Source organism: Mycteria americana, chromosome 1 (genome assembly GCF_035582795.1).
Source record: "Mycteria americana isolate JAX WOST 10 ecotype Jacksonville Zoo and Gardens chromosome 1, USCA_MyAme_1.0, whole genome shotgun sequence".
In the NCBI taxonomy this organism is placed as follows: domain Eukaryota; kingdom Metazoa; phylum Chordata; class Aves; order Ciconiiformes; family Ciconiidae; genus Mycteria; species Mycteria americana.
In genome coordinates this window covers 14774381-14801850 of record NC_134365.1, presented here as the reverse complement: position 1 = coordinate 14801850, position 27470 = coordinate 14774381, and the positions used below count along the sequence as shown (strand labels likewise).

General features: G+C 38.0%; 1 protein-coding gene across 8 annotated transcripts in view; it reads left to right on the top strand.

The window, feature by feature from the left end:
• Positions 1-25868, top strand: part of ORC5 (origin recognition complex subunit 5) — a 76558-nt gene extending 50690 nt beyond the window's left edge. For 5 of the 8 annotated variants that reach the window (XM_075491564.1, XM_075491586.1, XM_075491558.1 and 2 more), the window contains 2 exons: positions 21415-21527; positions 22428-25171. In XM_075491564.1, coding sequence (XP_075347679.1) covers positions 21415-21527; positions 22428-22548 — 234 coding nt within the window. In that variant the 3' untranslated portion in view covers positions 22549-25171. The other 3 variants (XM_075491615.1, XM_075491575.1, XM_075491597.1) reach the window with 3 other exon arrangements.
• The last annotated feature ends 1602 nt before the right edge of the window (positions 25869-27470 follow it).

Sequence of the window (27470 nt, the reverse complement as noted above, 5' to 3'; positions counted from 1 at the left end):
AGGATTCATTTAGAGGAGTCCAAAGAGGTCTAAGTAGGAGTAATAAGGTGAGGGGAATCTTAGCTTTGAATACCATAAAAAACCCTTTCTATTGGGGATGTTAAAGTGTGTAAGAGTCTCCCCTGAAGTTTTAGTGGAATGCCCCAATGCTTGAGCTATTGAAAATGCTAGTGGACAAAGCATTCAGACACAAACTGGAGGAAAGAATTCTGCGTTGGAGGGAGGAGAGTGAAGATGACTTAATAGATATTTTCTATCTCTAATTTCTATGATCTCACATGGTATAAATTGACAAAATAAGACTCATGGTACACTAGTGAAACATAATTTATGTAAATTTGCTTTAGAATAGGCATTAACCTTGATCCTTACTTCAATTCTGCATTAAGCCTTGCCTTTGATACAGTAATCTTAATTAAAACTGAATATTTCATGATTTAACTCCCTCTACCTCATGAGCAGAGCAATACTCTTATCTGTATTACCTATGAAAGTGCTATCCATATAAAGTATCTATTGCATCAGATGATAGGCTTGCTTATGGTCATATTCATATGAATAAAAGTACAGAAACACAGAGGTTTAATTTGTTTTAAAATAATTAACTCTTATTTTACAACCAAATGTTAAAAAGCTAGTTAAACTTTTTCCGCATGTTGAATTAGGAAATGTTGTACTAATAAATACCATATTCTTCTGGGGAAAAAAATAAACCTGCATGAATGAGGAAAAAACTAAGTATTGGCAGATGTGATTTGTGTCAAGTGTGTCATCATGTAACTGTCAATCACTGTCATCTTCATAATACTTTTAACTGGATTTGCTTAGGTAGTAAGAGAAAAGCTGCTCATTTTGATGTTAAATCCTAATATTTTTTAAATAGGAAGAGGCAGGAATTGGAAACAAGGGGCATAAAAGTTTGCCCATCTATTCTTAATCTTCTCGTTTTTTTGGTTTTGTTTTGTAATGTTTATTCATTTTGTAGCGACGTTAGAACAAACAAATGCTGTTCTGGAGAAATACTGGAGCTAGCCCTATGCTCCAGACACGTGCTCACGTGCGTACATGCAAGACACATCCTTAATATAGGGCTACTCTGTAGTGGGAGTCACTGACACAGTACAGGCATCTGCAGGTTGCCCACTGCTTAGGAATTGAGACATTTGGAAAATGACATTTTCCGGCTTCTGAAAAGATGTGCAAGTATTTGTCTTAGTTATTTTGTAATACGTCAATTTTTGTTTTTATTTTATCTTTAGGCTGTTTAATATGTAATCATAGTTGAGTACATTATATGAAATGGCACGCAGGCATTGACCTGATCAACTTTATAACTCATAGATAGGCCAGGACACTTTGATCACTGTAGGAATCTACAGTAAAAGTTCAGGGAAAGAGGATGTGATATTAAGTGATGATACTTAATAAATATACAGAAAAATATACAACTTAGTCTTAAACTGTAGAAGGCAAGCAAACATTTGAGTATCAATCTGGAAAGCCATTTAATTTCTGTTGAAATAGGCCATGTTTTTCTGAAATTCTTTAATTCCTTGTTGAATTTAAGGTGACAGACTTAATGCTTCAGATAAAAATGCAGCTGTGCTAAATCCTGATGTCTGGACTACATCTTTACTGAGTAGCTGACTTCAGTGGTAATTTCATTTGTGTCACTGGAATCTTTGGTTATGTCAGATATTTGGGTGACCCAATGTAAGTCACCAGTGTTTTTCTTCCAAATATGTCTAACCTCATGGTTAAATAAGATTTGCCAGTCACTTTCATCAGTACTTGAGATACTTCTTTTTTTTTTTTTTTTCATTGTCTCAGCTTTTTCTTTGTCAGATCTAAATACCGAGTTGCAGCTGTGGTAAGCTGGACATCTGTAAACATAACATATATACTGCTATCTTTACTTCCCATTCTGAGCACAAGGAATGTAGCAGTTTATATTTATTGTGAATAATGGTCATATAATTGAAATAGTAAAAAGTGTATTTTGGGGCACAGCTGCCTTCCTGTCAGTCCATTACATTACTGGATTCTCCTCTTACAGAGAACCTGGGGAACAAATTTGGAAAGTTGAATACATTTATTTGTTGGAGGAAAAAAACAGAAAGTGAATAGTTGTTAATACCATATTACATCTGTAGTCCTGCCATTAGGTCTTTATAGGAGAATTGTAACACCTGATCACACTGAAGAAAATGAAACTCTCCTGTTTCATAGCACCATTTCAACGCTCTGTGCCTGTATCATCCGTCGCATTCTCAAATACAGCATTTAACAGTTTCAAAGAACATGGGAATTACCGGTGCTGTGTGCATCCCTAGCACCAGAGGATGTCGCGTGGCTGGTTCCAGGGAGCCCTAAGGGTTAAATGCAGTTAAGCCTTTCCCCAGCTTTCTGGGAACCTGGCAGTGGCTTGCTTTCAGTTGCTTTGTAATGGGAGGAACAATACCTGAATTCAGCCTTGGGTTGTGTTGGAGAGGGGGAAGCATTCGGGTTATAGTGTCAGAGGCAGCAGTTGCACTCGGGCAGTACCAGCAAGTGCTTCACCCTATGGCTGAAAAAAGTGGAATGTTAACAAGGCAAGTCTCAGATAAGACCATATGTATGTAGGGTTTTGTTGGTTTTTAATCCATTTCTCTCTGCTTGTGGTTTTCTTTTTTAGTTAAATTAATCATGCTGTTTTGAATAGGCTGCATTCTGCCACTGGGAGCTGTAACTCAGGCTCTGGCTGGTGATGAGCCAGCCTAAAAGCAGGGAGACGCATTTTTTTGTGGATTGCACTCAGGCAGAAGTGCGAGAGTCTTGTCACTTGAAGAATAAGCATTTTGTTACTAAAAGCTAAGCCCTGAACCTAGATAACAATGATGACCATCCTCTGAAAAAACTTACAGTGAGGTATCACTTCATTAGTCAACTGAATGGAAATTACGTTTCTGATTTAATAATGAACAGTTTATTTGTGAAGCAGACGATCCTGCATGTATTTCATCCTTGATTTCTTCAACAAGCTACTACTATTAAAGGCCACCAGGAAGGTTTGGTCAGAGGAGGCTGCATGGGAATCTCATGCTTGTTTCAGTTTTCTAGATTTTCTTCTTTAAAAGAAAGAAGATTTGGTTTATACTTTTAAAAAAAACAACAAACCACACCCCCCTGCCCCCCCAAAAAAACCAACAAACCACCACAAACCAAACTTGAAATAAAGGATAAACATGGCAGTGTTTAGTTACTGCCTTGTACATTCCTCTACATCCAAACATTTTTTTGTCTGGAGCAGGGAAGTACTGCCTAAGTTGTTGAGGATAACTCTGATAAGGCTGCCCCACCCAAGTACTTAATACGTTTGAATGTGGTGATCTTTAGCATGTACCTTATATTCCCAGTATCTGCTTTTCAGAGTGCTACTTCGTTTCTTGAATATCTTCTAGCTTGGTTTCCTAAGGAAAACGGACTCAATCGCTTATCTGTCAGTTCTTTTATGTACACTGTATCCTTCACACCTTTTTTTTTAGCACATCTAGTTCTGACTGAAATTGACAGAAAGGCACAAGTTTCAAAGGTATTCAGTCTTACAAATCTAATGAAAATTGATGTCCACGTTCATCCCCTCTGTTCAGGAAACTCTTTAGTACGTGCACAGGTTGGTTTTTTGTTTGACTTGGTGCTGGCCATTAGCAAGGACCTAAACAAGACCCAGGCATAGGGCGTGGAGCATCTTCTGCTGAGAAGTAGGGGAGCAGGAGGAGCAGAAGGTGCGTGGAGTGTAAAGGGATGTAATGAGCAACTGGAAGGAGTTGCTGCTCTACTCGACACTGGTGAGTACCACAGCTGGAATATTATGTCCAAACTGGCCTCCCCAGTACAAGAGAGACATGGACATACTGGAGAGAGTCCACTGAAAGGCCACAAAGATGATGAAGGGACTGGAGCATCTCTCCTGTGAGGAAAGGCTGAGAGACCTGGGACTGTTCAACCTGGAGAGGAGAAGGCTTAGTGGGATCTTATCAATGTATATAAATACCTGAAGGGAGGGTGCAAAGAGGACAGAGCCAGGCTCTTTCCACTGATGCCCAGAGACAGGACCAGAGGGAATGGCCACAAACTGAAACACAGGAGGTGCCTTCTGAACATCAGGGAACACTTTCTTACTGTGAGGGTGACTGAGCACTGGAACAGGTTGCCCCAGAGCAGTAGCGGAGTCTCCATCCTTGGAGATAGTCAGAAGCCATCTGGGCATGGTCCTAGGCAGCCTGGTCTAGGTGGCCCTGCTTGAGCAGGGGGGTTGGACCAGGTGACCTCCAGAGGTCCCTGCCAACCTCAACCACTCTGTGATTCTGAGTTGTGAGGGGGATAGAAGTAGCTGAGGTTAAGAGATATGGGCAGAGGGGTGTTTGAGATTTTTGCATTGGGAAAGGTTTATGGATAAAAGCCTTCCTCACAAAACAATTTCTTATTTAAGTCTATTTAAATATTAAACGTTTTATCACCTATGTTTAATCATGGTAAGCATTTTTAATATACTGAAGTTCTGTACCCAAGAATTTACAGCTTTTGTATAAAGCAAAATTCAAAGAAAGCTTTTCAGAGAGCTTCTGGCTGGAGAGCCTACTATTTCAGATGCTGTCCCAATTGATGATGTGTATTTTTTTGTAACATGCTAATGCTTTTATAAACTTGTTTTAAGTCAGGTTATAAAGCTTTCAGAACATAGCACTGCAGAAAAATGTTGCTTTATAGTTATATACCAATGTTTTTACTTCTAATGGCATTAGTTTTTTATGAAGTAACAGCTTTATCATCCATTTCAGGCAACAAGTGTGGTTATTGTTTCTCTCTTTGAGGATACATTACTTGAATGGTCATTATTCATTTGAAATATAACAAGCTTTAAATAAAACTTTGCAACTAGCACATGAGCTAAGCCTTCCTGTAAGCAACCAGCCAAGCCATGCATACACAGGAAAAATAAACTGCAGCGTGATGGCTTTTGTTGCGTGAATTTGTCCTTATCGTTTAGTTGCTTGTTAAATACTTTATATGCCCAGCTAATTCCCAAATGGTCACTTACTTCTCTTCTTTTTTAAAAAAATTTAAAAACAAAAGTCTCCACTGCCTGTGTGTAAATTATGCTCCAACTGGAAAAAAAAAAAGTGTCCATATAAAAAGTACTGTCAAAGGGAAAACCTAAATTACTGTAAAACGACATTATTTATGTCTCTTCTACAGTTACAACACTCTTGGGATTTAACTGTTCAACTGCTGTATGGGAAACATACATCTCTAGTGGTTTTGTTTTTATGTTTCTTAAGATGGAAAGCAGCTAGTTGATATTTATGAAGTGAAATCCTGGTATTGGTTGTTGACAGCTGTGGGGGAAGAGAGAAGGGAGCTAAGAGTAGCCTTTTTTATATGGAATTGTAAGTTTTACAAGTTCAATTACTGGAATTATATTTTCATTTTCTGTAAGAGCTTCATAGAGAGGTATTAAATATATTTGGGGGGCGGCGGGTATGTGTGTGTGTATTTATGAAGGACATACCATTACAGTCTATCTTTCAGAAAGAATTCTGTATCAATGTAAGTTGTATTTGGATGGTTTGGAGAGTTCCAGTTCCATGAAGACAGCTTGCTGAATTAAGATTTTGCACAGCCTGTATTGTATGTGTGCATGAATGTGTGTACACATAAATTGTTCCTAGTAACTGAAGAAATCTACCAAGAAATAGCCAAAATTAGCTGCATTTTTTGTTGCTGAAGTTGGATGAGAGTAGTTTTGTTTCTACTCTTTAAGCTGTTTAGGATTGTAAATAAACCAAAAAAAGTGAGGAAGATCTATGGCAAATGAGATAATCTTTTTAAACAGCTCTTCCAAGTCACTTCTTTAAAGTGACTTTTTAAAAACATGAATTTTATGTATCCCAAACACATTGTTTTGGCTATTGTCTAACTGTGAACACAAGATTAAATTAATTCTTTAACATTTTATACAAGACAGGCAGATCCACTGCAAATGAAGTAAAAAGATCAAAACTGAAGGTAAAATAAGAATAATTTATCCAACTAATATGTACATGTGATTAGTTTTATCTCATAGACTGCAGGATAATACTGTTGGTTTTGGTAAAATAGAGTTTAGTGGAAATTATTGCCTGCTTTGCTAGGAATGTGATTTTCTTGACAGAGTCACATAAATGTGTGTGTTTGATATCTCTAAGTATCTACGTGCTATTTTATTTCTCTTTGAGAAAACTGAGTTTTGTATAATACATATTCACTACTTGAAAAACCTCCCCCACTGCTTCCAAAATGTCAAAGCCGAGCACAGGGATTTAGCCATACAACTTCTATTGAGATTAATTGGATTTGTATGGCTAAATCCATGCAGTTCTTCTGAAAATATTATACTCCCTTGTATATAAAATATAACAATATATGTTCACAAACATAATATCACAAAGAATATTCGGACAGAACAGTAAAATCACGTTTAATTTATGTTTTCAGATGAATAACTTTTGGTCTACTATAAATGTAAGGGTTCCTGTTTAAGCATACTGAGTGAATACTAAGCATGTGCTGTGCTTGCCTTAGGGCTTCATTTTTTTTAAATGCGTGAAGCATTTACATAGGAGTCTTCTGTACTTAACTCAGGAGGGGGAAGAGCATTTCTGATTCATTAATCCCTTTTTCTTTTTGTAAGTAACTGCGTCCTTCACATCCTGCACTCAAGAGGTGTAAAATATACAAAGAAGTGGGAGGGACAAGCAAAATGATGCCTGGCTTGCTATAAGGTATAAATTCAAAATCTATTTCTTTTTGCAAGAAGAAAAATAGCAAGGGGAAAAAGGGCAGCACTAAATTTACTGCATGTGCTTGCATGATATGCAGGTTTGGGATAATTATTTTCTCTCTTGTTCAATAAAGTGAGTTGTTACCATGGTAGCATTCATATTGCCCAATTTCTCTGTTATAAAATAAATTGAGAACAGTTTTAGAGACAGAAAAGTCTTTGTATGAACGTTTGTTCTGTTCTTTTTTCTTTCTTTTTCCTTTTTCTTTTTTTTTTTAGGGCAAAATTGTGTCTTAGAAATGCAGTTCTGAGGTTTGGGTCTTAAAATTATTCTTGACATGACGAAGTCTTGGTACACTTTCCAGATAAAATCAGTTAAGTTTTAACGATATGCCGTGCTTCTGCAGGACAAGATGTGCAAGGACAGAGATAGCTTTGGGAGTTTAGTATTGAACACTGGTTAAGTTGGAGGAGATCTGCACTGCTACTTTCCAGAATGTTGCTTCTGGTGGTAAACTTGAATACAGCCATTAAGATAGTGCAAGCTGCCAGGCACCTCAGAGGAATAGTCTGGATGTCCTGATCCAGTAACTGACTCCTGGCAGTAATCACCTTGCCTGTGTTCTGTTTTTAACGTGTTGTCTTGGACAAGATGTGTTGAGAACTTCTTGAAAAGCAGGTCTGAGTCTTCAGTGGCAGAGGGAAAGGCCCCCAGGGTAAGTGTTTTCAACCAGAGCATACCATAGACAACATTTTGGTTTCTGCTGCTTGAGCTTCTCCTGCTGAGGAATAGCAGACTGATAACAAGACTTCCTGATGAGTTGGTTCTTTGATACCATTTTTTGAACATTTATTGACTGCAACACAGATTCTGCTATGGACATTTTAAAATATACTTGAGCAATACTTCTGTTTCTGCTTACTGAAGAGATTCCAGAAGATAGCCATGGGAGCTGCTTATCCTTTATGTGAAGCTTATGTGAAAGGCCTCCAAGGAGGTGGAAAAGTGTTCAGGATATAGCACAGTTGATGGGAATGACAAGTAGCTTTTCATCAGACCCTAGTAGTGTCTTTGCCAAATCATAACTGCTTCCCCTCTGTTTCTTCAGTTTTGTTTTTCTCCTGTGTTTTCTCACTTAAAGTAGGAAATAGCCCTGTTTAGTAGGAGGGTGACTATCTTTCCTCCATGAGATCAAGAGACTTCATTGATTGCTTGATTCTTTCCTGCTTTTTTGCACCTTTCTATTTGATCTCTTGTATGGATTTTTCAGAGTTTGGTGATCAATATAGTACTTTTGGGGGGATTAAGCCTTTTTATGGTGATTTAATTTTCACGTTCAAAAAAATCAGATTTATAATTACTGAATATTACAGAAAAGTCTTGACACAATGATTATTCAAAAAATATAGTGGCTATCACAGCCATCAACTGCAAAAATAAATATGTTAATTAGTCATGGAAACCTGAGAACTTATGTTTCTTGATTGCATTGTATTCCACTGAAACTAAAATAGGACACCTTGTGTAGGTTCTTTTATGCTTTTAATCCATTCCTGAATTACGTGGAAATTGCCTTGTGCAGCACATTACTATTTTAGACTGTGTTGCTCTGTAAATGATTTGTGATGATGTAGGAGCCATATAGTCAATGTTTACTAACTACGCAAATTTTAACTCAATGTATATAGTAAGATGTTTTTAGGAATCTGTAGAGGGGTTGTGTCTTTGAATGTTTCTGTCCATCTAAATGGTATTATCTTTGAATGCCATAAAGGCAGGAGAAATACTAATTGGCTGCGTACTGTTCCTAAGCAATGCTTCCCTTTTGCAGGTATTTAAATGGAACACATACATAGTCACTGCTCCAAAGAGCAAAGCAATCCCTGTGGATTTCTTGAGGTGTAATAGTATTTGATACAAAATTTCTCTCTTCCCTCCTTCCAACCTGGCCATTCCCTTCCTGCATATCACTTGTCTACAGATACAGTGCAGTTAAATTCATTGACCAGCATTGTTGATGGGTGTGCCCGCACGCTGGTTCACTAGTTCATTGGTTGCCTTGGTTGGCTGCTAACTTTTTTCCCAACACATGTGGTTGCCAAACACGAGTGTCAGAATCTGTTTTTTTCCAGGTTAGAAAAGCTAAGTGATACATGGTGTAACTAGCAGAATTTCACAGTTGCGTTAAGGGGTGATGGAAACTGCATAAAAAAGTGTTGTGTTTGAAGAACAGGGTTTTTTCCTTTCCAATTAATTACTGACAGATGATGTTTCATGCTGACAGATGATGTTTCATGCTCTTTATCTAATAAAACCAAGTATAACTGAATAAAAGATGGAAAACTGGTAGTTATGACCGCTTTGCAGGATCATCTATGCAAGAAGTATAAAGTTATTTATAGATATCTTTTGCAATTGCATCTAATGTATTTAATGGGTCATTGAACCTAAATTTTTAATATTTCATGACTTATCAATTCATGGATGACTGAAAGCTTTACGTTCTGTAGTAAGACTAACAAAAATGGATGTTATAAATTTATAGCATCTATTGTAGCGTACCTAAAATTATAGTTGTAGATTTCTTTTTTTAAATAAAAACAAAATTTCTCACTGTAGGTTACAACCATCAGCTTTGTGCTGTTACAGTAGGGTTTGTTTCATTGGTTTTCAAGCAACTAGAGGGGTTGATTGACTTCTGAGTGACAGTCTTCATCCTGGTCTTTCTCTTGCTCCTGGCAGGACCAAGATGCCATAGATTTACTGATTCAGAGCAGAATATTCTCCTTGAGGGCAAGTATCTTGTTTCGTGGCATGCTCAGGGAGGGTAGATTCCAGATCTGCCCATTTCCCACCGCTGAGAAGAGTGACTTTGCAGAGTCCTCTCTTTCTTGTCCTGCGTGGTGACAGTTGGCCAACCTGGAACTGGAACTTGCATTCATCCTTGGTGTTTTGTCTGTTCTGCTTAAGGATACCTGTGAACAAAGATACAGGAATATGTCAAATTTAAATGTCCTGATTTTGGTAGGGAAGATTTTGGACAGAAGTGTAATTGTTCCTCTCAATTGCTGTTGTCTAAGGGTTTTGTTTGTAACTGTTGGCTTGTCCAGGATCCAACATCACGTATCAAATCGAATTCTAACTACTGTCTTATATGAAAGTAAATCAGATTTTTTTTTTTTTTATCTCCCCTGTTTGATGGCATAAAACCTAGTGTGACTCAATGCTGCATATGCAGCTCTTGCTGAGAGCTAGGCAGTATTGTTGTTTCTAATTTCTTGGTGTTTATGTGCAGCCTCATAATAAATTTCTCCTCTGATGTGTTGATGAGGTGCATTAATGTCACAATTCAACCATCTTTTTAGCTCCAGTTTGACAATACAAGAACAACATGAAATGTCGTATTTCAACAGGTCAGATCCATATGTGTGAACAATTTTATACCTAATTACTGAAGTCCCTGAAATGAAGATTACCAGGAGCCAGTTGTGTATGTTGGGAAATTTCTCTTGCTTACAATTTTGTTATACAACAGTAACATTTTGTTATACAACAGTTTCCTAAGCATCCTTTGCCAGTCCTTTCAAGAGACAGCATATTGGGCCAGGAGGGATCTTTGTTTTGTACCAGTATGATGTACTTACGTACTTTAGGGATTGATACAAGTTGTTTCTATTTTTATTTTTGTTACTATTTATTCCTATTATGGAACCACTAAAATGTGCAGAGTTTTATGTAGTCACAATGAATACGGTGTTGATTGCAGTCTTCTGCAATGCTTCTCGTGAGTAGTTGGGATGTAGCGTGGTGCTGTGGAGAGTCTGTAAAGATTTGGTTTAGTAATCTCAAGATACAAAATAAATGTCTCTTTAAATTGTAATTTTTCAGAGCAGACTCCCACTTCAGACTACAGTATATTTTACCATTTGTCTAGCCTTGTGGTTAAAATGCCTGATTTTTGTATTTCAGAAGTATTTGGGTCAAATCTTCCTGGAGTGGTTGTTTTAATTAAAAATTCTTAATGTCTTGTTTTTTATACACAATTTGTATCGATCTTCTTTTAACACTTAATTATAATAATCATGCAAAAATAGACTGCAGTAAGACACGTTGAGAATATTTTTCTTTCTTGGAGAAAGCAAGGTAGTTTAGTCTTAAAAGATACTCCCAAACATATGATTATGAGAAATCTCCTTTAATTTAATGATTTCTGCTCATGGCATGTACAGAGTACTGATTTTTGTCCTCAGGACTGGTTAAAAATCCTAATTGCTTCAATTATTTTTGAATACAAAATTATGTTTGCAAACAGAACTCCTTCATATAGCAGCAGAAGGCTAGTAATTCTGTGTACACAGTTCTATATTTTACTGAGATAGCATTAAAAATTTAGGGCCCTCTGTAAATGTATCAAGTCCTATCAGTATGACAGATACTTGGTAGTATTTTTAGGGTTACTTTTTTCTGTTCTTGATACAACTTGTCTTGCAATGTCTAGAAATGCTGCCATTGTGGGACAGAAGTGTTAGAAATGAAGGACAAGAAAACAGGTGGAAATTTTCTAGATTTGGGGATTTAAGGTTATATGCTTGGTCAGTTGCACAAAGATTTGCTTCTGGAAAACAATCTTTGTGTCACCTTTCTCATCTTCTAAAAAACGCTTGGAACCTGAGACCTCTGATGCAGAAATGAATCAGGGGGTGGCAGAAGGATACTTCTGTTGGCTAGCTATTGCCTGTGCCTTGAAAAATAGCCAGCCTTTGTCTGGTGTCCACTTTATGAAGCTACCTGACTTAAGTAATCAAATTAACTGTAAACATCATTCCCCAAGTGTTTCTTTGACCATCTGTTACCAGCTTCGGTTGATCTGATTTTAAAGTACGAAATAGAAAGGCGAGTACTTTTGAATTATCTGTCTATAACTCGTGTCTGTAGTCCTACTCAGGAGTGCTTTTCCAGGTTGTTATGGAGTAAATTAGGTGCATGCACCTCCAACAGATTGCAAGTACATTCAAGCCTTGTTTTTGCATGTTTTGGAGGATCAGAATAAAATCCCCTGTGATCAGTTCCAGGAGTCTTTAACAAATTTCTGAAAAGATTTCCAAATATATCCTCAGGTACAGAAAATAATTTGATCCTCTCAGAAAAGCAGATTTCTAGCATGCCTTTCAGGGCATTATGAAGTACTTTAATTGATCCTCAAAGTAAGGATCAGAAGTGACTCAGAAATACTGATTTTATCCATCCGTCACTCAGTAGAGCTTTTTAATACTCTTTTTTTAAATTGATGAGCGGAGTGAGACAAAGATTGTTGTGAATTGCCTTTTATTTTCCTTTTTCTCCTTAGGCAAATTGATTAATGCTAAAGTAAATGTGCTAAGAGAAAAAAAGGGCTTTTCCCTGATTTCTATGTTGAATAAAAATAATGAAGAGAAAGCAAATTCATTAATACTTTGAAAGATTCCTTTAATAATAGTTCCAAAATGAATACATTATTGAACTTCTTTTAAAAAGTGATGTTACTGTAACAGTGAGTGGGCAGGGCTAATCTGTGCAAATGCTTTTGAGATACAAAGAAGATGGTGGGGGAAGCTGGATTTTCATCATCTTACTCTTTTTTTTTTTTCCCTCCTTTTTTGTTTTAAGACTGCAGAGTATGGAGAGAATATGGTAATTAATACTGAAAGAGCCCTTGTAGAGACCCAAGAGAAGGGTAAAGGGGAAACACAAAGTGGTAGGATGTAGAAGATGCAGATGATACACTTTACCTTTGGTGAATGCATTATAACAGCCACATTCAGTCACGAAAAGTGGGCTTACCCACTGTTTTACTTCTTACAAGACAGTAAAACTGACTACTTCCAATTAATATCAGACATGTAGGAAAAATATAAGACCAGCAAGCAGAGGATGAGTTTAGTCTGATATACATTACAGTTTTGTATTACCTGTGGCTTAAATGCTTGCCACCAAGTTGATGTTCTTTGCGTTTATCAGCCTGCAGTTGCATTTCCTTCCATGAATGTGTCAGGTTGCTTTCTTAACTCCTTAAAAACCTCTACCACTGCATTGAATTTTCAGTGGCAAAGTGTGTCACAGTTTAACTACAAATTTGGATGAAGAAATACCTCCTTCTGGGTTTCTTGTTTGCTTTTTTAAATTGCCTTTTTAGTTTCCTGGGGTGTTCCTGGATCTTGTTTCAGTGTCCCCATTTTAAAAAGTTGCAGGTTTTTTTGGAAAGCACTGGGTTTTGGAAGAGAAGATGTGAGGACTAAAGATAATGAGAAAGTACAGAGGAGAGATGAAAGGATGCTGTGCTGATGAGTCAAGATCTGCAGCTAGTCAGTCGCTGAACAGAAAAACCCTAGAAGACAGACTGCTAATTGAAGAGAGCGGATTCTAAAATATGAATATGAATTCTAGGGCAAGGTGAGGAAGTGTCTCCTCAAAGGAAGAAAATACATTTGCTTCACTTGAGATTGAAGAGAAAACTTGCAAGGAAGCCAATTGCAGGAGAACGTGCTAGAAATAAGGCAGCTTCTAGTATGCAGGAAGGTGTGCTGTGGTCTGAAAGGAGAGGGTGGGATGGTGCAGAAAGGGAGGAGGGGAAAAAGAAAAAGGCAAAAGATTCACACTTATGCCTCGAATAAGTTGTGAAATTGGCAACACTTTTTGTCAAAAATTATTTAGTGTAAACGGGACACAAAAAGCAAGACTGAGTGGTACAAGACGGAAGTGGTGAACGCTGATTATACAGTGGGGAAAATACCGTATGAGAATTCTTATGACCTGTATAGTAGAAACTGAAAGAGTTTTGCAGTGTAAAATTCAAGGTTGTATGCCTTAGGCTTAGTAAACTTTTCTGCTATGAAGATATGCAAGAAATATCTTGAAGGTGGTGAGTATGATACAAACTGAGTGGGCTTAACAGCGTGAAATTCAAGGTCATATACTTGAGGGTAAATAAACATTTCTTCTAAAAACAGAGGGATCATCTTTTAGAAACTGAAGGAAGAGGAGGAAGTTTTGGCTGTGTTAATAAATGACTGAGCCACCAGTATGATGAAGCTTTGAAAAAGCCAAAAGGGTCACTTGTTTAAATCTTAAATTACATAGATTTGCCGTGAGTGAAGTGAAGTCAGAGGAGGCAGTGAAGGCAGAGATGCAGAGTAACAAAAAGATTTCATTAAAATATAAGAGTATATTCAAATAAATCGGTCTTGACTAAAATTACTTACGAAACTGAAGCAAGTTTTCCTGTCTGTGTATCAATAAGATTCTGGAAAAGGCTTCTATGGGAGTCATTGTGTTGGAGGGGAAAAAACTTACTGTTTTTATGATAAAATCTAGTGCATTCCTGAAAAAGATGGTATGACATGATGGTTTCAGTGACACAGACTGATCTCAATCCAGTAAATTCTTTATTGTACTCAAGACTGAAAGTAGGGACGTTGCATGATAATTCTTAGGGGAAAATGTGATAGGCATCTCCTTCCCTGGCAGGCTGTCAAGAGTGCTTCCTAGTAACAGCTAAACGTCCCTAACATCACGATAGAACAAACATTTTTAAATCCTTAAATGGGTATAAAAATAAAAGAAAAAAACATGCTAGCCTAAGCAACATCAGTTTTTAAAGGATAAATGGTAGCAGAAGTAGTCAGTTGATTTTCTTCCCCACCCCCTCACACACACCACCACCACCACCACCCCCCATGGTAATTAAACATTTAGTGAATATAACACTGTCACATCTGGAATTTGTCAACACATTTATGTCTTGAAAGTTTGTTCAAGTTAGTAATTAGCGTTAAATTCTGTTTGACCCAATCTGATGAAGTCTTCTGGTAAAGTGTTGTCAATCCGTTGATGGCAGATGCAGAAATTACTTAACAATTGGGAAGAGTGGTGAATAGTACTACAGATAAAGAAATAACACACAAGGTCCTGGAGAGTCAACACAAAAGAATGAAGTTATATTTACATGAGAGAAATGCAAAAAATAACCAATACAGGACAAAGAAAGACACCAAACACAAGCATTCATAGAAGTAAAAGTCTTGTGAAGCAGACTGGGTCACTGTGCCTGCTGTGCGCTGTAGCGTCCTACACGGCCACCGATGTGCGTGTTACCAAAGTGAGGGGCATAGAGTGCTGTCTGTGGGGCACCACCGAGGCTGTAGCTGGGATACCCCTTTCTGCTGCTGGCTCTGTTAATGTCAAAAACATTTTGACTGCATTCAGAAGATAGTTTAAAAAAGAGTTGGATTAAGCTGAGAAGAAGGTAAAATATATAGCTGAAGCATATAGTAATGAGTGCTTTAACTGCACACTCGAAGGCCATAAGCAATTTGGAGGGCTGTAGAATAAGGCAAGAATGGTATGATATAGTTGGCAATATTGGAGTGCTACTAGTAGATAGAAAATTTGACCAAATACTAAAAGAAGTTTCAGAAAGGGAGGCGCTGAAATGATTTCCCAGCGTAAGCATTGAAGATCTGATTAAATGGTAGGTCATATCACCTAGTGCAGTCTCTTCTGTTGTATTTTTTTCATGCATTAAAAGCCTTGTGTAAAACATAATTCAGAATCAAAACCTGATTGTTAAAATCTAAGTGTTCAGAAAAGTGTTGATTTATTTTTAATAATTTTTATAAAAACAGTTTTGATCAATTGCTGGCTTAAATATATATAGTTGTAATGTTCTATTGTTACCTTTCTGTATGAGCTTTTCTAACAAGGCTGACCTACTGAGCATACTCTAGCTATAATTTTGATTGAAATCGTTTTGAGCAGGTTTTTTTTTACGCTCACATAATTTGTACTAGGGTCATTGAATTTAACTCCAGGAGACTATTGCAGCAGTCATTTTGACTGAAATGTGTTTTCTAAACGGCATCTGGTTTTCAGACTGTCTTGTTGCGTAGCAGTGGCTTTAGCATGCGCGTGAACGTAGCTCCCGGCAGCGGTGGGTTTCGAACAAGTGCAGTGAGCTGCATGTTTGCTTTGAGAGCCATGTGGTGATGGTGCTGCAAAGCGCTAGGGTGTGTATAAATTTTAATATGACTGTGAGAGAATATAGTACCATTGTTTGATGGTACTGAAATAATGAAAGTTCTTAATTTCTTGATAAGTTTGAAGTTCAGAATCATAAAACGGATTAAAGCTGTGGTTGAAAGTAAGCCAGACTGAAGAGTTACAATTAACATTGCACCTTGGGCAAGATAATTGAAGATTATAGACTGTGGAGATGAAAAATACCTCACAGATCATCTATTGCATCTCTGCCAGTTTGAGATTGTTCCTGCTAGTGTCTTTCATTAGTATTTTGTCTAGTCCAGTTTAAAATGTACCACTCAGATTTCAATCACATCTCTAAGGAAACAGCTTCCTCCTCCTTCCCCCCCCCCCCCCCCCCCCCAATAGTCAGCATCACTTTCTCTGTTTAGTTTTATCCTATGGATTTGAGATGTCCTACACACTTTGTCCTGACTCTTTCCTGTGATAATCAATCACTGCTTACCCAAACAAACCATGTGTTTCCCTGTATCTCGGGTCCTAATTCTGCTTGTGTTTTGCACCTCCGCGAATATTTTCTGGCTTCTCATGGTGTCCTCGGGAAGAGCCTGGCCTTTCTCAGCAGACAGCCCTCACTTCTGGAATCCTTCTTGCTTCCACACAGCCGTGTACTAACAAAGCCAGTCTTTGTGTCTGCTGGAGGAATGATGCAAGGCCCATCTGTTAGCTCAGGCTGACAGGAAAAAAGCAGCCTTTAAGGATGGCTTGTGGGTTGCTTTGTTTTTTCCAGAGGTTCCAATGTCCATATTTGACCAGTGAACCTCCAGAAGCAATCTGAGCAGTCATGTCCTCCTGGCAGCAACTCTCTGCCATACTTTTATGATTATTCTCACCTTGCATCCAGGCTTTCAGCAGCAGGTTTCTCACCAAATATATTTCAAATAAAGCTCAGTCGTGGCTTATTTTTAAACATACCAGTGACACCTGTTCCTTCACATCTTTCAGATCAGTAACTTTTCTTCAGATTTTCTTGTTATTCCTGTAGAAAATTCCATTTACTTATTAACTTTGCTGGTATTAAATCATTACCAGATCTAACTTTAATTTTATGAATAGCTTTAGAATATTTCTTCCAACTGTAATTTCTTTTGTTCAAAACATTCTTGATAAATATTCTTTCTTATGTCACCCACACAGTTTTTCTGGCTTGTTTCTAGTCTGTTCTTGCCAGATGTTTTTTCCCAAGCTTTTGTGATAATGAAATGGAGCCACTGTACCCATGGTATTTAAAAAAAAAAAAAAAAGCTTTGACAATTTTTTTTTGCTAAGAAGTGCAATTACTTTGACATTGCATTCATCCTTTTCCCAACTGTTTCAAACTTTTGACATATCTTCATTTAATAACAGATTGCCTCCAAAGTTTTACAACACCTGAGCTTTTGAAGTAGTAACATTTTTTTCAATGCTTAAGTTATAGGTGGCACTTGGACCTTAAGAGTTACCAGAACATGAAAATTGGTGATTTTTAAAATTTTGCTACAAATACACTGTCTTAAACCCAGTTAATTCCACTGTATCCTGCTTTCCCAGCTGAATGCCCTGAGTATGCACAGAGAGAGAGACTGTTTATATGAATGCAATTTTATGCAAAATAGCTCAGCTCCAGAAGCAGTTAGAATGAAAGTTAGATCTGGTAATGATTTAATACCATACATAGCTTTTTCTTCTTTCCCCCACTAACCCCCACCCCAGTTAGCTGTTAGATGTTCAGTGAAGAGGGACTCAAATCTCTTGTGTCAGGAGGGAATTGAACCTTCTATGTCCTAGAAGACTTCTTAACCATTTGGTGAAGATAGTTGTCTTGTTTTTATTAATTGGGTCTAGAAAGATAGCACAATATTTGAGGAACTTAATAATTCCACATCTACCACAATTGAATCTTTTCTCCTGCAAAGCAATTTATTGCAAAAAATATGTGTGTGGCCCAGTTCTGTGGCTGCCTCAGGAAAAAATGAAGAAGTCATTGCTTTGGGGTGACAGAACTCTCTTGCTGTTTTGGATTCTCCCTGAACCCATTGAAAAAGCTGTGCAAATGGAGCTCCAGGCTGCTGCCCCCTCAGCATGCAGGCTTTTGGATTAGTCCTTCAGAGATCTCTGCCTTTCTCCATGTACAGGCTAGGCGTCTGTAAGTAGGTTTTGAATTCTGTTCCAAAGACTCACAAGTTAGGTATTTCAGCTTCTAACATTTGGCTGTCTGTAGGGGAGCTGGCCCCTGTTTACTCCCCTTAGATATATGTTCTTTCTCTTTGTCGCTACTGAGCCTCTTTGGAGATAAAACTGTTTCTTACCTGCATGAATTGAAAATGGCAGTTCTTTCTACTTCTGTCTTTTTAAGCAGTCTCAGGATCAGGACATGCTGTTTCAGCACTCAGTTCCCTGTGATGACATTTTTATTCAGCTAAATAAATAGAAGATTTGTGAAAAGAAATGAGTAAAAGGTTGCAGTTTGCTAAATAAGTTTGTGTTACTCTGATCAATAGCTTCATTTGTCTTGTAATATTGTATATTGAGTCTTTAGAATTAATATCTTGAGTCAAAAACATTAATGAAACTCAGTATCTAGTCTGATGCTATTTCAGATTTATTGAGTCAGTCTTTAGTGAGGAATTTTACATTGCTGACCTTACGTTACACACATAGCATTTGGTGCTAGTTGGAAAAGAAAATGGTTACAATTTGTTGTTAAAGTATTGCTGGAGCATATGTAATGCAGCAGCAAAGTCACTTTTACATCCCACATAAAACTGAGATGGGTCCAACTCCGAACTATCTAGGCTTTGCTGTGCTCGTTGGGAGCTTTTAGGAGCATCCTGCCATTCCTTCGTTGGTGATCTCTGAATGTGAGGCCGGCTGCAAGTACGTATTGCAGAAGTGATTTGCCAGTAATGGTGCGCTGGGGTGTAAAATAGCAATTGTTACAGCAGATTACTCCATAATGCTTCTTCGCCGACTAAGGACTTTGTTGAATGAGGAATGTAGAAAAATGTGCTCTCAAACTCATGAGTATTTTAAGAAAATAAAAACACATAAGAAGTTTGAGGTTGATGCCAATTCAGTGATATGTTCAAAGTGATTCATGAACTGGATTTTGAGCCATTTACTGTATACTGAGTTCAGTTTTCTTAAATGCTGTCAGTGCTAACAATTTGTAAATCGTGCTACTCTTTAATGTAATATATAGTCCTGAATTAAGTAAATGGAATTTGTCTTTGTGAATGTGGGTAGGCCAGTATTTCTTAACCTAACTCCAAAGACTTTGCAGAATGGTGGCATCCAAACTGTTGTTGTCTAATGCCATAGAAAGGAATGTTAAGCACAGGCTGTTATAAAAATTGCCTCATTCTTGGTGACCGTCATTTTTTCTATTCTCCACAGGTAGGTGTCTTTTTTTTTTTATATTATGTCCACTTAAGGGAAAGCTTTAATAATTATTCCAATCTCCTGCAAGCGCTGTCACAAATTTGAAGACCAAGTTCGCTTTCAGCTAAAGAGTGGGGTTATTGCTGAGTTCGGATTTTTTTTTTTTTTTTGATTGATACTGGTAAGAACTTGCTGCTGCTTTTTATAGCAATGTGCTTCCTTGAAGGTTTGAACTGATACTCTCTTTCCTGATATATTTATTCTTCAGAAATTCCTTACTATGCTATTATCATTACACAGAGATAGGTCATGGTTGGCTGGTGTTTTTGAAAAGTAGAGCTGCGGTCAGATACCAGTTCTTCATAGAACGTAACCTTGTTGCCTTGAATTGTCAGTGGCATCTATGGCAAAGGCCAGGGAAAATTATTCTTGTTTTCTGCTTTTACCTCTTGTGGTTTAACCCCAGCTGGCAACTAAGCGCCACACAGCCGCTCGCTCACTTCCCTTCCAGTGGGATGGGGGAGAGAATCAGAAGGGTAAAAGTGAGAAAACTCGTGGGTTGAGATAAAGACAGTTTAATAGGTAGAGCAAAAGCCGCGCACACAAGCAAAGCAAAGCAAGGAATTCATTCACTCCTTCCCATGGGCAGGCAGGTGTTCAGCCATCTCCAGGAAAACAGGGCTCCATCACGCGTAATGGTTACTTGGGAAGACAAACGCCATCACTCCAAACGTCCCCCCTTCCTTCTTCTTCCCCAGCTTTCTATGCTGAGCATGACGCCATATGGTATGGAATAGCCCTTTGGCCAGTTGGGGTCAGCTGTCCCAGCCGTGTCCCCTCCCAACTCCTTGTGCCCCCCCAGCCTGCTCGCTGATGGGGTGGGGTGAGGAGCAGAAAAGGCCTTGACTCTGTGTAAGCACTGCTCAGCAGCAACGAAAACATCCCCGTATTATCAACACTGTTTTCAGCACAAATCCAAAACATAGCCCCCTCCTAGCTACTATGAAGAAAATTAACTCTATCTAATTTGGGAACACTTTTTCCCTATTATTTATCGTGACAAATAATTTCTTATTTAGATAGTAGATAAGAGCCACGTATTTTAAAATTGTCTTAAGATAATTGCAGTTATCAGACTGTTTCCTGTATTTGCTGTATGATCAGTAATTTTTTGACATTGTTGACCAAAGGAGTTTGATTCAAAGTGTTCTTATTAAACTCCCTCCTTCCAAGCAGAGATGATCTTGAAATACTTTTGCACCTGACAACCCCAAAAAGGGAGACTTTATTTAAAACACACTTTCTAGGATTTTTAGGTGTATGTAGTAAGAAGAATTGTCTTGTTGGTAAACAGCATTTGATAATAACATGCTTAAAAAGCAATTATAATAAATTTTACAGTGTATGTAAATAAGCAAGTAGTTCAGTGCATGATGCAATATTGGCAGACCAGAAGAATGGAGTAGAAACAGAACAGGCTGGTTGCACTGAGCAGTGACATCCCATGACTGCACTTCAGTGATACCACAGTCGTCATTTGGAGGAACAAAGATAGTGAAAAATATGCTGGTACATTGCTGTTTTGGTAAAATAATTAATGGCTCTGTCAAGACACTGTATGTGTGTTTGTAGGCAAATTTCTCTTCTTTCAGGCCCTGCTCTTTTTAAGCATGCAGTCTTCCAGCCTTTCCTTTCCAACCTTCAAAATCTTTTTTATCTGGAGTAGAGCAATACATCCATCTGTTCAAAATGTGGTATGAGCTGGCACAGGAATATCCAACTTTGAGTGTGAAAGTTCAAGAGGAGGTGTTCACGTATAAAGGAAAGAGAATCAAAGTCTCTCCTCGTTGTCAGGCAGAGATTTGGAAAATGTTCAGCTCATGCCTATGATTCTGATTTCCCACATCGCCTTTCTCTGTCTGATCAGAACTCCAGGATAACTCTTGATATGAAGGGTTTAGCCTGTATCTCTCACTGCCTGTGCTGAAAATGTAATGGTGAAAATGTGTATGCATTCCTGGGTTTGCTAGCTCCAGAACTATGTGAAAATCAATGAGCAAGTATGAGTGACTTTCCAAAGAAATACAAGAATAATGACAAATGGAAAAAAAATAATTGGCCACTGCCATTCATGTTAGCAAAAATTACTAACATTACTAATGTCTCTTGTTTGTAGATCTCCTCTCTTGTGACTCTCCAGCTGTTATCCATGGTTGACCATAATGACCAGCTTGGTGGACCACGATATAAATGTACTGTATCTCTGGACTTCATCAGAGCTATTGCCCGGTGAGCGTATTAGAGATCCTTTACCGTTGTATTTGCTGACTTGAAAGAGACTTCAAAACCAGTATTTGCTCAGTCATTAGCTCTCTGCTGACCAGAACAGAAACCTATGGATGTTTACTAAGAATGAGTGAATGAGTCTTATTTATGAGAAGTGTTGAACTTGAGATAAGTTTAGTCCAATTCTGTTTTGAAAAAAAATTATCTTACAGTGGCAGTATGTGTTACAGTAACATACTGGTTTTGTGCTTAATAAAGGTCAGGGACTTTATGTGAAAATACTGCTCTAAAATGTCAGTCCATTTCATTACCAAAAGACACGTTATGGCATTTGAATCTGAAATTATATTTAGTTCTTAACAGTGGTTGTTGTACTTATGATATAAAAACTACATAGATTATAAGAATTCTTCCACATAGTCTATCTTGTGTGATCTGTAGTTGATACAAACTAATTCAATAAATGAATGTAGATACCTCAACGGCTCTGGCTCTGTTCATTCAGAGCCTTCAGTTTTGGAGTCTGAGAACAGTTCCAGATCCATCAGGAGACATGATGATAAATTACAGACAGAAATGCATGCAATACATAGGCAACAATCAAGCCTATGTCTCATTTTTATGAAATGCCAACAGCATTACCTCACACCTATTGCTGCAGCCAGCTTATTAGCACATCTTGGATAAAGAGTCTATAATCAGAATAGAGCCCAGAAATGACACGTAGCGAAAAGGAGGAGAAATGTTCTCAAGAACAACTCTTCTCTGTAACGTGGGACTTCAGAGGAGCCTGTGGTGTAGACCATATCCCATAACCTCAGTGCACGTGTTACTCTCCTGAGCTATGAAATGTCCAATAGCCTTGTCAGTAAACCCCACAGACACACTTATTTCAATTTGCAGTTGGACAGGCCATAAAATGAAACTTCATCTGGTTCAGGCCTGGCTGGACCACACTGCCAGGATCTCCACAGCTTCGTTATGTCAGTTTGCTATTCCTAGCAATAAAGTCACTTGTGAATGATGCCCTGAAAAAGCTCCCACTGGTACCAAGTACAGCGGACCATCTGCTCAGCAGCATGGATCATTGTGTGTACAGACATCCCCAAGCTCTTGTCTCTGCTCTAACTCCTACGGTGAATACAGACCAGTTCATAAACTCTGTACTGACTGTGAGGGCCCTTGAATTAAGATACTTGAAATGACAGCCCTGTCCTTGCAACTTTAACATCTTTAGGAGTTTTATTGACTCCATTAAAGTTGCCAGAAGGTAGAGATTTTCCAAACAGGACCAAAACTTGTGCTATGCAGCTCACGCTTACCAGAAAAAGTAGTCATGAGAGACGCTGCCACTTCAAACCTCAGTGCACAATATAGTGCTTTGGGTTGCCTTCCTTTAGGTCAGGTGTGCATATATATATCCTGACTGACTTTTCCTACATGTTATGAGGAAGAAAGCAATTCTTTTTTTCCCCCCAAGTAATTTGGAAGTGTTTATATGCTGTATAGATAGAGCCATTTAAATGACCTGACAGATTTTAAAGTTGGCCTCTTTTTCTTTCTCCTGTTCTCTTTTTTTTTTCCTTGCTTTGTTCCTTTGTTACACTTCTTTTATTAAGTATCTTTTCCAACCCACAGTCTTTGTTAAATCTTTAAGGAGGACAATCCATAGATAAGATACAAGGTTTCATGAACCCATGATAAATGGGTTTCCCCCATGTCTTGATGGGGCTAGCTACAGGGCAGAGGCATGATCTTCTGTACTTTAAGAAATTTCAATTCCTAGCCGTGCAATAGTCTTGCAGCTGCCTGTAGTTTTTAACCACGCATGGGGAGGTTATATTTATTGCAGGGAAGGAACTACTTTGCCATTTCAACCAAATAAACTTCAAGTAAGGAGCCCATCTCCTGATTCTTTTTTCTGTTGCTGTAATACTACTGAAATAAGTTTGTTAGTCATTAAAATCCTCAGATACCTCAGCCTTGTTACCATCTCAGCCTTGCTACTTAGCATATTTCCTAATGGAAGGCTGAAGAGTGCGAAGGGCAGGACAGAAAATGATGCTCTCTCCCACCCCCATTCAAGCTGTTCAGATTGTAATTTCATTTTCCTTTATTTTTTTAAGCAAAAGTGAAGTTTGTGGATTTTTAAAAAACGAAAGCCACCTGTTTTTGGAAAAGAAAACTTGAGTTTCTTTGGAGTAGAAAACTTGAGTCTCTTCTTGGTGGCTTTCAGTGTGATAACTGCTGGCCATGCACAGTCTGTCTGTTAGTACCACAGAACCTCATGTCTGTCTCTATTCTATTGCATATATTCAGTTTTTGCAGAGATATTCCCATGCTTTTTAGCACATAGTATTTACACATTTGGCTGAAGGTAAGGTTAGAAATTTCTTTGTTGGAATTTTTTAATTTCTGCTTTAAGAATTTCAGAACTAAGTTCATAAAATTTCTGTAGCTGAAGTAGGGATCTCTTAGTGTTTGTTGAATGTAATGGATCTTTTCATATAGTCTCTAATGATCCCAGTTGTTATGACAGGACGATTGTGTTTCATTTAGCTGATAAGGTCAACATTTGTTAGACTGTGTGATTTTGTTTCTGTGGAAAGCCTTGTAACTAAAGCACTTTTCTTGAGTGACACAATGTCATGTGAGTCTTACAGTGGCAGTTAATTTCTTTAATTTTGTCACTGGATTATTAAGTAGACTTAAACACAGTATTTCTTGTTATGTATCTTGGCGATTTCTGAACTTTTTTCTCTGCCCAATACGATGTTTTATAGAAACTTTTTGAAAAGTGGGTTACAGAATGATGCGTGAGCAGAGAATATTAAATGATTGTAGTCTTAACAAATAAGACATTCAGCCAGTTAATCTCACTTAGCATTGTGAGCGGTTATTTTTGCATCATTGAATACTCTTTAAAAAAACTTTTAATTTTATACTTGTCATTATATGCAGTAATTTGTGTTATTTATTCAAACAGTAAACCCCAAAGTCTGAGTGTTAGATTGTATAGCAGAATGAGTTTAGAGACAAAAAAATAATTATATGTTTTATTCTACTGCTGTTTCATTCTGCCTGCCATTAAAGTACAAAAGTATACATTAAAATCTTCTATCCCATTGAGTGGCATTCTTGGATTTTTCAAATTTAGCTATGAACATGGGTCAACTAGTGTCAAGACTGAAAGAACACAGACCGCAAATGAGTACAGATGAAGGAGTTACGTCGTACATGCTAAAACAGGTGGTTTGGAAGATGAACAAAACATTCAATAGCATAAAAGATTGCTGCTTTGCATCACCAACTAGAGTATCAAGTTTACCATATGAAAATATAATCTTATTAACTTTGATATATTTTTACTGCTTAATGATCGAAATAAGAATCTTCCATTTTTTACTAGAAAGCTGCTCTATTTCTTTTTTAGAATCTTTAGAATCTTTAGAAACAAAGTTTAAATAATCAGAAGACAGGTACTGTAAATAACACTGGAAGTTCAAAAATTCATTCAGCTTTGATTGCATTTCTTTTGGAGATATTGCTTGATTTTGATTGTGCAGAATGTCCCGCACATGCTGTCTCCAAACAGGTTAAAGTCTTAGCACTGTTAAGATGATTGCTCTAATATACTGTGTTTTTGTTTATAGGACTGTGAACTTCGACATAATAAAGTATTTGTACGATTTCTTGTGAAAACAAGCTTCGCAGCCATATGGACGCTGTGACAATGACTAAGGCAAGCTGTGTTCATCTCTCCACTTAGCTGGCCAGAAAGAAGAGTATTTTGGCTCTTTTGGATTTGTCCAAACAGGTGCTGGCCCAGCATGGAACCTGATGAAAATACTCTGATTGGTCTGGGTGGATCTGAGCAGAGGACTATTTACCAGGGACCCTGGAGTATTTGGAAGCAATGTGTTAATTATAAACAGCAGGGTTTGAGCACAATCTGTTCTACTCTTAATGATGTTATCTTAACACTGAAATTGCCTGAAACCCATTTACTTAGGACTGCATTTTGCTCTATGAACTCTCCCCAGTGCTTTGAACATGGCAGCAGCCCTTGTTTGTATGCCCAGTCTTTTCACTTCCTCTCCACAGGAATCTTTGCAATTGCCTGCCAAAGCAGCTTTTCCTGAGGCCACCATTTTAGGAGAGTGGAGTAGCAAAATATAATAAACATAAGAACATATTTAAAATCAAGCTGGTATAAATCCTTCTTTCCCTTCAGTCATATGTAGGCAGACTGTTACACTGCTATATGGAGATCACGATGATAGGAAACTCCTAATTAATCGCTATACAGTCTTTTTTCAGACCATTCATAACTGTTGACTATGAATCTATTTTTACAAAGCTTTACTTTAAAAAAATCAGTGATTCTTGAAGTTCTATCCCAACGTCAAACTTGAAAAGTTTTATTTTTGTATATAGTCCTTTTATGCTCATCCAGTTATATTAAGTGCTAATTATAATGCCGTTTGGAATGAATGTACTTTGAGATACTGTTACAAAAGCTATTACATGGTGTGTATCTGTCCTGTAGAGGAGGACGGCACAGCAGCCTTTCCATCAGAAGGGGAGAAATTCAACAGGTGACAGAGTATTCCTGCAGCAGTTCCCCAAAAGAGGCAGAATAGTGAATAATCAATGTGGTGTTACAACATAAAACTTTAGCTTTGGAAATACATGATGGAATACAGTACAATTACATTGGTCTCCAGTTTACAAGTAGAGAATTCCCAACTGCCACTACCTTTATGGGGTATGAAAATCCCCTGGCCCAATTCAAGATTATTGTCATCATGAATCTGAAGATTTCTATCACCTTCTTGAAAACTCCAGATATTTTACTCCTGAATGCTGGCCTTGACTCCTTGACTGTTTGACAGTACAAGACCATACCATGTCCTGTGTTGACCATTATGGTTTTTTTTTCCAAGGAGAAACCACCATTCTTTCCACACCTTGCTCTGGTATTGGAGATGGTCAAATACCCTGAACATGTGTAGCTTTTTCTTCCCCCCGCCCCGCCCCTGTAGGTGTGTAGCCAGGCTTCTGGATTCAGACCCCAATGAACGAGTTCCAGGTGAATCTAAGTGACAAAAGTGTCTTTCTGGCCAAGCTGTCACTTCCCCCCCAGGAGAGTGTGAAAGGGCAGCAGTGAGTCATCTCCGTCATCCCTTTTCCTTCCTACCACTGAGCTGAATCAAACCCTGCACCTGTCCATGAGGTGGCAACATTTGTCACACTTACTGAAGTGCTTGCATGCAAATACATGATCTGTTTCAAAATGTTTACTACCTGCTTTTGTTTTTACTATTAAAAATGTACATAGGGTGAACTTGGGGCTAAACTTTACAGCGTCTTCCCCTTTTGGAGCTGGTGCTGGGCTGAGCTCAGCTCTTATGAATCTCCTGTATGACTACCTAGGGCTGAAAGTTGGAGAAGAAAGGAGGTTTGAGGTGTTCATATATAAACTAGTCCATGCAAAGCAACAGCAATACATGATAGGTTTTTGTGACATCTGATCTGGATTAGAATTTGATATATGAAACATGATGGGACTGATACTAATTTATTAAGTGCTACAACTCTTGAGTCAAAAAATTTCAAAAACTCTGCAACCAACCTTGTTTACAGCTTTCAGCAAAGTGGGGCAGGGCAGTACTGCTGGGGCGGGACAGTGCCAGCTTGTGAAACTCCTGCTTAGTGGTAGTCAGGATGGCTGAAAACCTTAGCACCTACCAAGCAGAAGTAAGAAGCTCTTCTTTGGGAAGCTTTACTACCAACAGCAAGTTGTGAATAATACCACAGTTCCACTCAACCTTCAAGAAAATATCACAAATACTCAAAAATAGTTCCAGATGTACACATTAAGAGAATACAAGGAGAGCATTCAAGAACAGCTTTACAGGTAGCCCTGCATAAGTATATGGATGC